Source organism: Lithobates pipiens, unplaced genomic scaffold (assembly GCF_037356315.1).
Source record: "Lithobates pipiens isolate NorthernLeopardFrog02 unplaced genomic scaffold, aLitPip1_a1.2 Scaffold_10, whole genome shotgun sequence".
NCBI classification, from domain to species: Eukaryota; Metazoa; Chordata; class Amphibia; order Anura; family Ranidae; genus Lithobates; species Lithobates pipiens.
In genome coordinates this window covers 173826699-173841688 of record NW_027507686.1, presented here as the reverse complement: position 1 = coordinate 173841688, position 14990 = coordinate 173826699, and the positions used below count along the sequence as shown (strand labels likewise).

The following is a 14990-nucleotide window of genomic DNA, read 5'->3' as shown; positions in this document are numbered from 1 at the left end:
AGGTTGAAAAGCTCTTGAAGTCAACCAAGAATTGTTTGTGTGTGTGAGGGGGGCTGTCAGTGGCCATGTAGCCCATGATGCAGGTCAGGGATTTGAAACCCACACTCTTCGCTATGCAACACCTTTGGGACAGTTTAGAGTGAAGCTCTGTGCTGGATTGACCATCCCGGAAGTGCTGTACAGAGAAGAGGGAGAAGTGCAGGGATTTCAGATCCCCGGATGGCTTCATGGGTTGCGTGGATACTGACAGCTTTGCATCCATGGTGGTAAGTAGAGCACAGACCTGGGCGGTGGAGAAGGTGTGTAGCGTTAGTTCAGCTTTTCATTTTTTCTGTAAAAGGTGAACATCATTATGGGGTTATTTACTAAAGGAAAATCCACTTTGCACTGCAAGTGCACTTGAAAGTGCACTTGGAAGTAAAGTTACTGTAGATCCGAGGGGTAGATCTGAAATGAGGGGAAGCTCTGCTGATTTTATCATCCAATCATGTGGAAGCTAAAATGCTGCTTTTTATTTTTCTTGCATGTCCCCCCTCAGATCTACAGTGACTTTACTTCCAAGTGCACTTTCAGTGCACTTTCATGTGCACTTGCAGTGGAAAGTGGATTTTCCTTTAGTAAATAAGCCCCTATATCTGGGTTAAAATCAGACAAAAACTGAAGTCTAAAGCAATGTTAATGTAAAAAACAAAACGTTTTGGATATAGTGGAGATGGATTAGAATTTTTGACAGGTTTTTAATTCTGCCTGTGTCTACATTAGGGAGATTCGCCCTCTCTAGTATTCCTGTTTACTTTCATCACCAAGAGTAAATGTAAAATAAAATTGTCGCTAGAACAAAAATAGAGTGGAAATCTTCCAATGGGAACACTAGTTCTGATGACACCCATGGATCCCCACACTTTGGAGGAGGATCCATGGGTGTCACCAGAACTAGTGTCCCCATACTCTCACTTTCAGTTTTGGCTATGGGGCAGGAAGTGAACAAAATTCCCCAATGGGACATAGAGGGCAAAAACAAAAACAAAAAACAAACAAATGGGGGTTATAACCATCCCTTACTCTATCCAAAATGAAAAAAAAAAATGTATCTATAGTTCTACTTTAAAAGAAATACTATTTAATGTTAACTTCTCCACAATGCTTAAAAAAAAACACTTAAGAAAGGTAATAAAATCACCCCATATAAATATAAAATGTGGAACATGCTTATAAAGGCCCATGCATAAACATTTGCATATACATGTTCCATATATTGCTATGTAGTAAATTATCAGCTATGTAAACTTTCTTTCAGCACAGGAGAGTGTACACTATCCTATTCATAGTAAATAGCCCTCTGCAATGTGTTTTACAGGAAAAATGTTGACTCCTTATCAGTACGCCAGTTTGCAGCAGATTGATGACCCAAATGAAATTTGCCCTCCTCCGGCTCCACAGATAAACATGTTAAACAATCATCAATATGTAAGTTGACTTTTTAATTAACCTTCTCATCTGCCGTGTTATAAAACAATTCACTGAAATGTATTTGTCTTTCTTCTAGCTTACGCAGTGTTATAATCTTCTGGATCTGGTCTCTGCTACTTGTATGGTATCCAAAATTCCTTTTATTAAACGGTGCCAGCAGGACCTGCAGGAATGTTACATTCCAGGGGACAGCAGCTGTGCATGTGCAACACTTTCAGAGTACTCTACAAGGTGTGCCTTGTGCTCTCAGCCACTCAGCAACTGGAGGACCAAGAACCTCTGCTGTGAGTACTTTAAGTAAAGTTAAGTTTAAGATTTAAGCTGGCCATACACTTGTAGGTCTTCAAACAGACATTCATATGAGCATTACTGAAAATATTCTGACTTAAATAAAGTCTTTTGAAAGTATTTTTTAAAAATTCTTGTCACGGAAGTCATAAACAAACGTTGATTTGACCCCACAAAGATTAGAGAGTCGAATAAATGTTCTTAAAATTACATTTTGTGAAAAATGAATTCTACTAGCATATGGCCAACTTTAGTATATTAAATTTTTCTCTGTTGTACATAATGAAGAGGTTTGAAGTTTAGACTGAAGTTCTCTGTGTGCTAATTACTTCTCTGTGTTACAACAGGCAGTGCCATCTTAATAGCATCATGCGCCCCTGGGCTAAATAATGCACTGCGGCAGGGCTCGAGTCCTGCAGGAACGCGTGGGAAGGGCGTCCCTGCACTATTTTCACAGCGGGAACTTGAGCAGGACTCGAGCCGCCCGAATGAGATGTATGCAGAGTAGGAAGGAAGCGTCTGTCTGTAGTAAGTTCTCCCTCACTTCACACAGCACTGTTCGCTCCCCGGCGGCCCCTCCTCTCTTCTTGTCTATGGTCTATTCCAGATGATGTCACAAGCCAATGGGACTAGACGAGAGGAGGGGCCGCCGGGGAGCGAACAGTTCTGTGTGAAGTGAGGGAGAACTTACTACAGACAGACGCTTGCTTCGCTACTCTGCATACTGGCTAGTAAGATGACAATGTGCCCCATGCCCAAATGTGCCCCCTCATGTCCTATGTGCCTCCCTGTGCTCCATTATGTGCCCTGATGTGCCCCATGCCGTAATGTGCCCCCTGCCCTGATGTCCTATGTGCCCCACTGTGCCCTGATGTGCCCCATGCCGTAATGTGCCCCCTGCCCTAATGTCCTATGTGCCCCACTGTGCCCTGATGTGCCCCATGCCGTAATGTGCCCCCTGCCCTGATGTCCTATGTGCCCCACTGTGCCCCATGCCGTAATGTGCCCCCTGCCCTGATGTCCTATGTGCCCCATTATGTGCCCCATGCCGTAATGTGCCCCCTGCCCTGATGTCCTATGTGCCCCATTATGTGCCCTAATGTGCCCCATGCCATAATGTTCCCCCTGCCCTGATGTCCTATGTGCCCCACTGTGCCCCATAATGTGCCCTGATGTGCCCCATGCCCTGATGTGCCCTGATGTGTCATGTGGCCTGATGTGCCCCGTGCCCTTATGTGCTATGTGCCCTGATGTGCTATGTGCCCCATAATGTGCCATAATGTGCCCTGATGTGCTATGTGCCCCATAATGTGCCCTGATGTGTCATAATGTGCCCTGATGTGCCATAATGTGCCCTGATGTGCTATGTGACCCATAATGTGCCCTGATGCGCCATAATGTGCCCCCATGTGTCAACGTTTCCCCATGCCCTGATGTGTCATGTGGCCTGATGTGCCCCATGCCCTGATGTGCTATGTGCCCCATAATATGCCCTGATGTGCTATGTGCCCCATAATGTGCCATAATGTTCCCTGATGTGCCCCATGCCCTGATGTGCCCTGTGCCATGTGGCCTGATGTGCCCCGCACCCTTATGTGCTATGTGTCCTGATGTGCTATGTGCCCCATAATGTGCCATGATGTGCCATAATGTGCCAATGTTTCCCCCATACCCTGATGTGCCATGTGGCCTGATGTGCCCCATGCCCTTATGTGCTATGTGCCCTGATGTGCTATGTGCCCCATAATGTGCCCTGATGTGCTATGTGTCCCAATGTGCCACATAATGTGCACTGATGTGCCCCATAATGTACCCCGTGCCCTGATGTGCTATGTGCCCCATGCCCTGATGTGCCCCATGCCCCATAATGTGCCCTGATGTGCCCCATAATGTGCCCTGATGTGCCATAATGTGCCCCGTGCCCTGATGTGCCATGTGGCCTGATGTGTCCCATGCCCTGATATGCCCTGTGCCCTAATGTGCCCTGATGTCCTTTTTTTCTTTTTTTTTGTGCAGGAGGGGATCTTGGGTGGGAGTTCCCACACTTTTTTTCCCCAGGACTTGACCCCTGCACTGGGGCCTCTACCAGCCTGCATCAGGTGTCCTCATACATCAGGTTTCCCTATCACAGTGCCCATATACATCAGGTTTCCCCATCACAGTATCCCCATACAACAGATTCCCCCATCACAGTGTCCCCATACAACAGCCCCCCCCATCACAGTGTCCCCATACAACCGGTTCCCTCATCACAGTGTCCCCATACAACAGGTTCTCCCATCGCAGTGTCCCCATACATCAGGTGTCCCCATCACAGTGCCCATATACATCAGGTGTCCCCATCACATTGTCCCCTTACATCAAGTGTCCCCATCCATCAGGCTTCCCCATCACAGTGTCCCCATACATCAGGTGTCTCCATCACATTCTCCCCATCCATCAGGTGTCTCTATCACAGTGTCCCCATACATCAGGAGTCTGCATCAGAATGTCCTCTTACATCAGGTGTCCCCATCACAGTGTCCCCATCACAGTGTCCCCTTACATCAGTTGCCTCCATCACAATGTTCCCATACATCAGGTGTCACCATCACAGTGCCCCCTTACATCAGGCGTCCCCATCACAGTGCCCCCATACATCAGGTGACCCCATCACAGTGTCCCCATACATCAGGTGTACCCATCACAGTGCCCATATACATCAGGTGTCCCCCATCACATTGTCCCCTTACATCAAGTGTCCCTATCCATCAGGCTTCCCAATCACAGTGTCCCCATACATCAGGTGTCTCTACCACAATGTCCCCATACATCAGGTGTCTGCATCAGAGTGTCCTCTTACATCAGGTGTCCCCATCACAGTGACCCCTTACATCAGTTGTCCTCATCACAATGTTCCCATACATCATGTGTCACCATCACAGTGCCCCCTTACATCAGGTGTACCCATCACAGTGCCCCCATACATCAGGTGACCCCATCACGGTGCCCCCATATATCAGAGTTGTGCCCCCTGTGCCCCCCTTCTACTCACAGATCACAAATGCTGTTCCCACCTGCATTGAAGGCAGCTCCTTCTTCCCATGATGAGATGCAGGTAGGTTCTCAGTGCTGGCTCACTTCTGTCCCCTGCAGGAGGGAGGAGAAAGCTGAATCCTCTCGCCTGCAGAAATTAGCTGCTGCTCCTTCTAACAGGAGCGACATTGCAGTTGCTCCTATCAAAGAAGAGCAGCACAAACAGCCAAATCGCCAGTGCATCCCCCCTCCCCAACACATCACTTGCCACCCCCCCCCTTGTCCTCATCATGGAGCCCCAATGCACCTGGGGCTTCTGGGCTGTGCCTAGGTGTGCCAATTTATTAAGATGGCTCTGATAACAGGAAGTCACAGCTACTTGCTTCAGGCTGGTGTTGTATGGGCCACATGTGGTCCTTTTTCACTGCTCTCTACAGCCTCAGTGGCCAAACTAGAGAAATAAATAAATAAATGTGCCCTTATACTGTATGTTACCCAGTTGACAGGCAAGAGGCACAACTCTTCTGACTAGCAGCAGTACTAAAGCAGTACTCACTCACTTATCTCTTCTGCCCTCTCCACCATTCAGTGACCTCTTACTAATTTTATTCCCACAATAAAACAAGTTCTGTAAATGGGCGGTGTAGGCCCTGTCATTCATCCACTCCTCCTCCGTTCACAGAACACATTGCATTGTGGGAGAGTAATAGTTAAAAGTCTCTGAATGGCAGAGAGAGCAGAAGGCTGCAGGCAAGATGTGCAACTCATCACACATGTACTGTGAATCCGCACAGTACCAGTAAATATCCTCTCAGGGTAATATCCAACAGCTATTAAGGTGGCATGATTGGGGGATTTTTACAAGAAGCAGCAGCCTGCAAGGCATGAGATACACTCCATTACACAAAATAATGATTTTGGTGTTGTATGCTTGTTTATTGGGAACAGCAGAACTGTAGCACCATCTGCTGGTGAAATCTGAAAGTGAAGCACAATCATGCAGAAGATCACTGTGATTGGCCATAAAACTCTGTCCATTGTCTGTACATACAAAAGGCATTACATACATTAAAAGGGAGAATTTGGAATTTGTTCTCTCCAAACACACTGCAGTGATAAGTGCACAAATATTTGGTTGGGCTAAATTGCTCAGTAAGTATTACTGATTCCCTCATAGTCAGTGACACTTTAAGGTTTAAGCCATTCAGAACGTAAACTGCAACTTTGGTCCAAAAGTTCATAGCTCTAGGCAACATAAAGAGCATATTATTTTTCTTACACAGGAGTTGGATACTTGTTGGCCTACACTGCATCTACTTACAATGACTAATGTCGCATACACATGACAGGTTTTCCCATCGTAAAAAAAAATAAAGTTTTTTCCAACAGAGTTCCACTGAAACTGACGTGCGTACACATGATCACACCAAAGTCCGATCGTTAAGAACGCGGTGATGTATAGCGCGTATAACGGGACTAGAAAAGGGAAGTTCAATAGCCAGTAGCCAATAGCCGCTGTCTCATACTTGCTTAAAGAGGAAGTAAGCACACCCTGTAAGGCAACGGCATAATGAGATAGTATGCATAGCATACTAGCTCATTATGAATAACTTACCTGAGAACGAAGCACCCGAAGCAGTCCTCCGTCTTCCTCTTCGCCGCTGCCATGGATCCCGGAGCGACTTCCGGATCTCGCGGTTCCGGCGCTGTGATTAAAAACTTAGTTTAAAAAGGGCAAACACACATACTGCTGTTGCAATTTAAGGGACAGAAAGAGCATTAGTCATTAATAGTCATTCTCTGATATAAGGAAAAGGATTGGAGGCTCATCAGACAACAGATCAAATTAATCCTGTGCTGAGAAATTATCTATCTGAACTTTCCTTCTGAATATGTAAAGCTGATTTACTGATTTTAGGTCAGGACTCACAATTAGGCACAGTAGGCTTGTGCCTATAAGAAGTAGAGTTAGAGGCAGATTTTTCCCGTATAATTATTGGCAACACATTTTTCCTTCCATTTTTAGGTTGAAACAATCATTTTATATTTTATACCCATGATCACAATGTTTTAAGCCATGTTAGAACCAGGAAAACAAGAAAATGCTTTATGTAAAATGTAAAGGAGGTAATACAACATGTACTAGCAAAGGGGTACGACTGAGGTGTAACCAATATGTGTAAAACCTTGTGAGCTGCTATGTGAAAAAACTCTAAAACTAAAAGGTGCTTGCATCTGACACATTCAACAAATATAAAACCACTGCGCTATACCTTTAATAAATATTGTCCAGTAAAGCATAAGAAAAAACATATAAATCTAAAAAGAATATACTATACATATACCATCCAGTGAGCAAAAAAATATATATAAAATTTCATATGAATTTGCATAAAACTGAAATTATCACTTTAATGTCATCCAATTGAATGTCCCAACACCATAAAATGTGCTTCTAGTCTTGTGTATATTAATCACGCTTATGGGAAACCACTTATGTTATATCTCATATACAGTCAAAATTAATTCCAATCCTCTTCACATGTGTATCTTCTCCTAATATCACCAGTTCTCATATTCCAACTATCCATGTACTCCCTACTCTCAGAAAAGTGGAAAAAATACTGCGCTCTTAATCTAAAAAATATAAAATCACCTAAATGTCTAAAGCTGCAGCTACTAAGATGTGATACACATCAGAACAACAATACGCAAAAATGTGTAGCTGCACTCCCTACTCACACCGTAATAAATGTGACCCTACAGTTAAGTATGGTCAAAACACATATTTTTTTACTCAATGGGATATATTCAGTGGGTATGTTTATTCTTCTTTCCCCATCCTTCACCTTCCTGGTATACTCATATCATATTGTAGATCAGACATATACATAGGAAGAAAGAATTGTCAAACAATAGTGCTTATACCTTTTTAAAATACTATACTTTATTGCCCAATCCCCCAATATTTGAACTCACATTAAACAGGTGCTTTCAGCGCACCAAACGAATCCAGCAATGAAGTATACATAAACCGGCAATGGCGATGGAGGAGATCAGCCATACAGTTTGAATTACCCTCGTGGTCAGACTCAGAATGGCATGCTGTCAGATGCCCCTTCCCTACACATTATGCCACAGGATCATGTGGCTTTCTCAGGGGGATTCCTCAGGGGGAATGTACATGTGCCTGTAAGAATTTGGGTCCTAGCACAAGGGAGGTACAAGTTTCAACAGAAAACACCTACCTCTTCAAAAATTTATTCAAGGGAAAGTGGCAGTACCCAGATTTCAAATTGATAACTATATAAGGGTTATTTACAAAGTAAAGCGTAAAGTGGTTCCATAGGCTGAAGATCTTTTACCTTCATGCATTCTCTTCAGAGCCAGATCTCAATCCAACAATGCGCACAAGAGCAGTGGTTTTCCTAGCTCTCTGCCTCCTCATTGTCTCAGAGACAGCAGCAGGAGGAGGGAGAAGGTTGCCGGGAGCAGGAGTGAGCGACTTCTGGCAAAAGGCATTTTTAAAAAAAAATCTCGATCAGCGAGTTTTTTTTTTTTTTTTTCTTTTTTTGTTCAGCCTACTGCCTGAAGGGAAAGAACTTAGAGCGTAAGGCCTACATTACACTAAAAAGACACTTTAAAATTATTATGTGCTCCACTAGGCTCCAAAGCAAGGGGAATCTTCCCTTGAACAATTGTCACCAGAACAAGTGTCCTAATTGAACAACCTCCCCTCTATTTCTGCATCAGTGATCAGTCAAAATTGGTGGTAATTTAAATAATCCTTGTCCCTGCAAGGAATGGGGTGAAGATGAAGGTCCCATGGTCCTTTCTGTGAAGCAATTTTGCGGTGCTGTTTGCATTAGGCTCCTCCCTCCTACTACATCTAGAATGTAATATTTATTTTTTGCAAATGAGAACATCATTTATGCTTGCTCAAGTAGTAGCATAATCACAAACTGTCCATGTACTATACTGTAACTTTCTAGAAGAAGCACACTGTATACAGAGTGCTAGAGAGCATTCTCCTACAATGAAATGTTATAAAGATGAAGAGAGCGGGTGTTCTGTAGTCCTAAAACACGTTCTATCCTAGGGTAACATCTCTGTTGTTTTAACAACATGTTAAATGGTATCTAAATATTATCTTGGAAAAACTGATGTATGCTATAATACTATATAATTAAACAATGCTAATGTGTATTATCTCTATTATCTTCTTTTCTAGCCTTGGGCACATGTCCATCCAATCAGATTTATGAAGAATGTGCAAATCCCTGCAGTCCCACTTGTTCGAACCCTCAATACACATGTAATTCACACTGTGTTTACGGTTGCTTCTGCCCACCAGGTAACTTGGACAGTATGACATAACAGAGAATAAAGAGTCCTGCACTATCCAAATGGACTTGACTATATGCAAACAACTCATTCTCATACTGCATGGAGGGCACAACTTACTTTTTTCCAGTGTTGTTTCAGGGGACTAGCCTTGCTTGACTGTAGAACATTTAAGGTACTACAGAAAACAATCCAAAACCAGGGAATCATCGAATTTCAGCATGTCCTAATACATGTTGCACCATACAGTAGTCTTCAGTGTTGAGTGTTGAATTTTTTTCTATGGTACTTTTAACTGGACTATGGAATAACTCCTAGCCCAAGCCAATAAAACCAAATGCAGGCTTAATTGAACCATAATAATTCAAATATATTATGGTGTTATTTGAGATGTTGGATATAACAACCAACTTACACACATTGGCCAGGACAAACGGACTAGAAAATTAGGTCATGCTAACCATCTAATACACCAAAATCAAAATATCTTTCTGAGCAAAAATACAATATGGGGGTAATGGGACAGAAAAATATGAGTCATATCTACAACTGTCTATGACCCGTAGGTTCTGCCCTGTTATCAGCAATTCTTTGCACAGTTTGAGATCCCTTCTTTTTCATTTAAAGAATAAATCAAATCAAAACAAAATAGCCATGGGTGGCAGCAGAACCAATTATTGCACAACCACAATATACATGTCTGGCCTTATCACAACTGACGATATTATGTTGCCCTGGCCTTTTTTTTGTACATCTATTCCTTGAGACAGTCCTGCTGTAAAATATCACTATTGGGACTTAAACTTGACTAGGTTAAGTTAGGGCCACATTAAAGGGCAAAGGCATGTCATGGGAAAAATACATGGGCTGTTGTCTCTGTTGACCTCTTATTTTGAAAATGTTGTTGTGACGGAACCTATCCCCCACACTCCGCTTGAGTGTTTCTGTCAGTATACTGCTTCCTAAGTCCTGGAACATGACGCCAATGGATAGGAACCCCCAAGAGCTAGACAACACCAGTCTTGGAGTACATCAGGAATAGCCTTTTATTTGAGATCCCCTACATATATATACAGCAAGATGACTAAAACCTTACCTAATTAGCATGAGCTAATTACCTAATCATTGACCAAGACTAGTTGACTGAGAGATAAGACTTTTCAGGGTACATCTCCTAGCTCACTGACTGACTATTCAGTACACATTACCATATTACCATAAACAACAACACAGGGGTAATTAGCACAACAACATTGTGTGGAATATTCTTACAAGCCAGACTAGACTCATTTACACAACAGACAGGTGGCTGGAGTTGATGACATTAGCATCTAACAGTTTGTGTCCCAACAGTGTAATTCAGTCTATTGCTAATATGGCATATACATATTCAGAGTCTGTGTGTCTTGGGGGGTGGCATGGACCTGAATCCAAGTAACACCTCAGGGGTCCCCAGGCTTACAGCTCACAAAGAGCACAGTTTCCCCAAATGCCAGGGCCAATAATCGCAAGGCAAGAGGCTTGCATTCAGTCCCCTCCAACAGCCTCTGTTCCGGCTAGGTCTGTCACAGTTGTTATGCTGGTCCACTAGCTTAATACTTTTTGAGTCACTGACATGGAAAAACTATGTAGAGCAAAAGTTGTGATTTGCATACTTGTTTTGACTCAACCAAGTTTACACCTTTACAATGTGGAAACTCAACGTGGGTTAACATCCATTGTATTAAGGCAGCTCCTTTATTTTAAATGTTTGTTTTGCAACTCAATGCACCACAACACATTATGTTACATACCATACATTAAAAAGAGCTGGAACTCAGCTGTGCTGTTTTAAGGTTCTATTTATCAATGGCATCACCTAAGATTCATACAATCTTTACCCAAAATGTATACATTTTTCTAATTTAATCTTATGTAAAAAATGGGTGAATCTTGGATAAACATTGTATAAATCCTGGGTGAAAATGTTGATAAATTGATCAATTATTTTGCTGGGGTGTCTTTCAAAGTAAACTGCGCCATATTTCACTAATGTGTGAAGGTTTCCTATAACTTTGTTAAAAACACCAATGCCTTGAATGCTTCAAAAGTGACAGAGCATGTCAATTTAAAAAAAAAGTGCAATACTGGTTGTCTGCTGATATTAAACCTAGTACACATTATTACAAAATTGGATGAAAATATTCATAAATGAAACGATCGTTCAATTTTGTTTGTTAGTATATTGCTTTCAAAATTTCTGAATGGGCATGCTGGAAATCTTTTTCTTAGTTAGTTAGCAGAACAACCGATTTTTGTTTAATTAGTATAGTATTCATCCTTAAAAAATCAAACGAGAAAGAACGCACATGATTGGAAACAATGATCTACCCTGTAATATAGCTACATACGCAATAAGTCTTCCCCTGACATTCGTGAATTTTCATTCTATTAATGGCATTCTCAATTTCAGCATGGTACGAACATTCGAGTGAACTCAAGGGATTGTTTGTTTGATTTTCTGATAATGTGTACTAGGCTTTACACATTGTTATACAACACTTCTTGTTTACTAGCTGTAAGCATATTACACATACTGAGAATATAGATATGCTACCACTACATTTTCAGGAGTCATTTCTCCAACTGATGGAAATTGGAAGAATAACTAAAAAAAAATACAAACTGTGATTTGTTTTCTTTTGAAACCATAGATACTAGTTTAGATACATGGTATCTGATAAGAAATTATGTGAACATCTTATACCTTTTTTAGGAACTGTTCTTGATGACCTGTCTAGAGAGAACACCTGTGTCCCAGTCAGCGACTGCCCTTGTTTTTTCAATGGACAAATCTACAGCCCTGGAGAAAATATTCGTACTGACTGCAGTGTTTGGTGAGCAAGCAAGCTATACAAAGGAGAACATCTCCCCATCCATTGTGTAATAATGTTTTATTCTGAGTCGAAATCTTTCATTGAGACAGTTATACAATTGGAGCAGATGTTGGCCCTGTGACATGCTTTATGATCTGTGTCACACATTGTTTCACTTGGAAAAAAGATCAGGTTGTTATAGCCACACTTTTAGTCAGGCTCATGTAGGTATGTGAACATTCAGAGGACATTTATGAATTCTTTTGCACAGCAAGGCAGTTCTAAACAGGAGCAAATCCTCCTCGCTGTGGGATTGCCCCGCCATCAGAATACACTAATCAATGCTGCAGCCCATTGGCTGCATGGGTTGATTGAATGCTGGTTTTCCAGCAGGACCTTTCAACAGAAGCCAGTCTAACAACCGGCTTCTCCTAAACAGAAATTTGTTTGGTTCCTGTTGAACCAGCCAAATTTTGATCCATGTATGGCCAGCTTTACAGTCGAAGTGCTAAATTGCTCATTTGCCTGCTCCAAACTTGCGCCATGGCTGAATGAAATCTGAAAACTAGAAAACTTTGTAGGACACCAATGATTTTTTGCTCACATAATTTGCAATACATGTTTCAGCTGGCCAACTGCATCAAAGTAATCCTTCTCTGGCAAGTTCCTACTCTGCTCTGCAAATGTAAATGCTCCAGTGGATACAGTGCCAATATTAGGTAAATAGACAGAAGTTGTAGGAGAGCTACAGGTTCAGATCTGGTCAGTGACCTGCACTGCAACAGAGAAGATATACCCACCAGGTGCGAAAGAGGTGTAACTACATCTTAACACAAAAAGGTCCTGATAAACCCTCTGTACACTACTATATAACCTTTCTAGCAAACTTTGCACAAAAGCAGGGATATTTTTTTGTTCACACGCATTGAAATACATGCTTAAGCTGGCCAACTGCATCAAAATAATCCTTTTCTGGCCAGTCTCTACTTTGCTCTGCAAAATTCAAAATGCAAGTCCTGCAAATGAGATCTGACCCTGACCACTTCTTATTTATGCGTCTGTTTAAAGCAAAAATCTTATTTTTGGAATAAATCTGTCACAGACACTGCAAATCAAATCTGCCACAGTTGATGGTCCAATAATTCAGACACAAGGGTAGCAAATACACTATACACCTTGTCAGGCAAAGATTAACTATTTAAAATTAATATGCTGCATTATCATTTGCATCCAGCAGCTGTGACTCTAGGTTCTTTTGCACTTGTACCTGTCTATTCTAAGCTGCTCTGTTGAACAAAAGCCTGGTTACTGAGCTCAGTAGCAAAAGCCAAAATTGAAATTTATCAAACAACTAAAAATTCAAGTGATAGTAAACTCCGCATATTGAGTTTTACCTACAGGAATGCTTATAATAAAGCTTATCTGTAGGTAGAATTAATATCTTCTAAACATACACTGTTTAGGATATATTCCAGCGAGCAACAGCCAGCGACGTCACCGGCACATGCACTCTGAAGGAACGACTTACTGTGTCTTTCCTGCAGAGCTGTGTGCTGTGCCGAAAACTCAAATACACATGTGTCCACGAACCTGGAAGGAAGACTGGGTAAAGATGGAAGGCTCTGCAGCAGTGACAGTGCACCACTGAAGGGCTTTGTTTCAAAGTAAGTCTTTCATAATGTTCTAGTATACAGCGCATTATGATATTGCCTTGCAGGAGGAAACTTTTTTCCAAGAGTTTATTAACGCTTTTACTACCCTGCATGTTTCACTTCCAATTTCTTGAGATTTTTCTACCAGTATGATTAAGAGATTGATGATGTCTGCGACAGGGAGTTAGCCGTTGCTAGCAAACCAGATGCCTTAGGCTCCAACACTCCAAGAACTGTTAACATTTCTGACAGATTGGCAGTAATTGTAACTCTGCTTAGACAGCTCAAATTGCTGCAGCAGAGATTGCTAAGGTCAGCAGGTACCGTACAGATTGCAAGCATATGTTTATCAGATTGGGAAAAATGTAGAGGCAATGTCTCTTTAATTCTATATTACATCAGTACCATGAGTGCAATCTGTATTTAACTGTTTTTGTGTTGTTTGCACGCATGTTTAACCACTTGCTTACTGGGCACTTAAACCCCCCTCCTGCCCAGACCAATTTTCAGCTTTCAGTGCTCTCACACTTTAAATGACAATTACTCAAAATTACGGCAAAAAAAAAAAAAGAAAAAAAAAAAAAAAAAAAAAAAAATGACAATTACTCAGTCATGCAACACTGTACCCAAATTATTTTTTTGTAATTTTTTTCATACAAATAGAGCTTTCTTTTGGTGATATTTGATCACCTCTTGGTTTTTTATTTTTTGCGCTATAAATGAAAAAAGATGTGATAAAATTTGGCAAATTAGCAATTGGCAAATTAGCAAATTAGCATTTTTTCTTCATAAATTTTGCCCACAGTTTATACTGCTACATATCTTTGGTAAAAACATAACCCAAATTAGTGGATATTATGTGATCTGTGTCTACAAGCTACAAGTCTACAAGCTATGGTGCAAATCATAAAAAAATGATCACATCTGATGTACTAAGGCCCTGACAAGCCAGGAAAGTACAAATGCCCCCCAAATTACCCCTTTTTGGAAAGTAGATATTGCAAGATATTTAGTAAGAGGCATGGTGAGTAATTTGAAATTGTAATTTTTTCCCACAATTCTTTGCAATATTAAGACTTTTTTTCACAAAATTGTCATTGTAATAGCTTATTTCTCTCCCATGGAATGTGCATACCACAAATGACACCCCAAAATTCATTCTCCTACTCCTCCTGACCACATGTGTGGGACTTTTTCACTACCTAGCCACATACAGAGGCCCAACATGCAGGGAGCACCATTGCGTGTTCTAGGAGCATAAATTACACATCTAACTTGTTGACTACCTATTACACTTTTGAAGGCCCTGGAGCACCAGGACAATGGAAATGCCCACAAAATGACCCCATTTTGGAAAGCTAACACC

The 14990-nt window shown here is 41.6% G+C and overlaps 1 protein-coding gene across 1 annotated transcript in view; it reads left to right on the top strand.

The window, feature by feature from the left end:
• The window catches only part of LOC143925889 (uncharacterized), a 168150-nt gene that overhangs the window by 25419 nt on the left and 127741 nt on the right, over window positions 1-14990 (top strand). The window contains exons 10-13 of the mRNA XM_077450215.1: window positions 1358-1467; window positions 1547-1754; window positions 9005-9127; window positions 11873-11993. Coding sequence (XP_077306341.1) covers window positions 1358-1467; window positions 1547-1754; window positions 9005-9127; window positions 11873-11993 — 562 coding nt within the window. The remainder of the gene's footprint in view (window positions 1-1357; window positions 1468-1546; window positions 1755-9004; window positions 9128-11872; window positions 11994-14990) is intronic.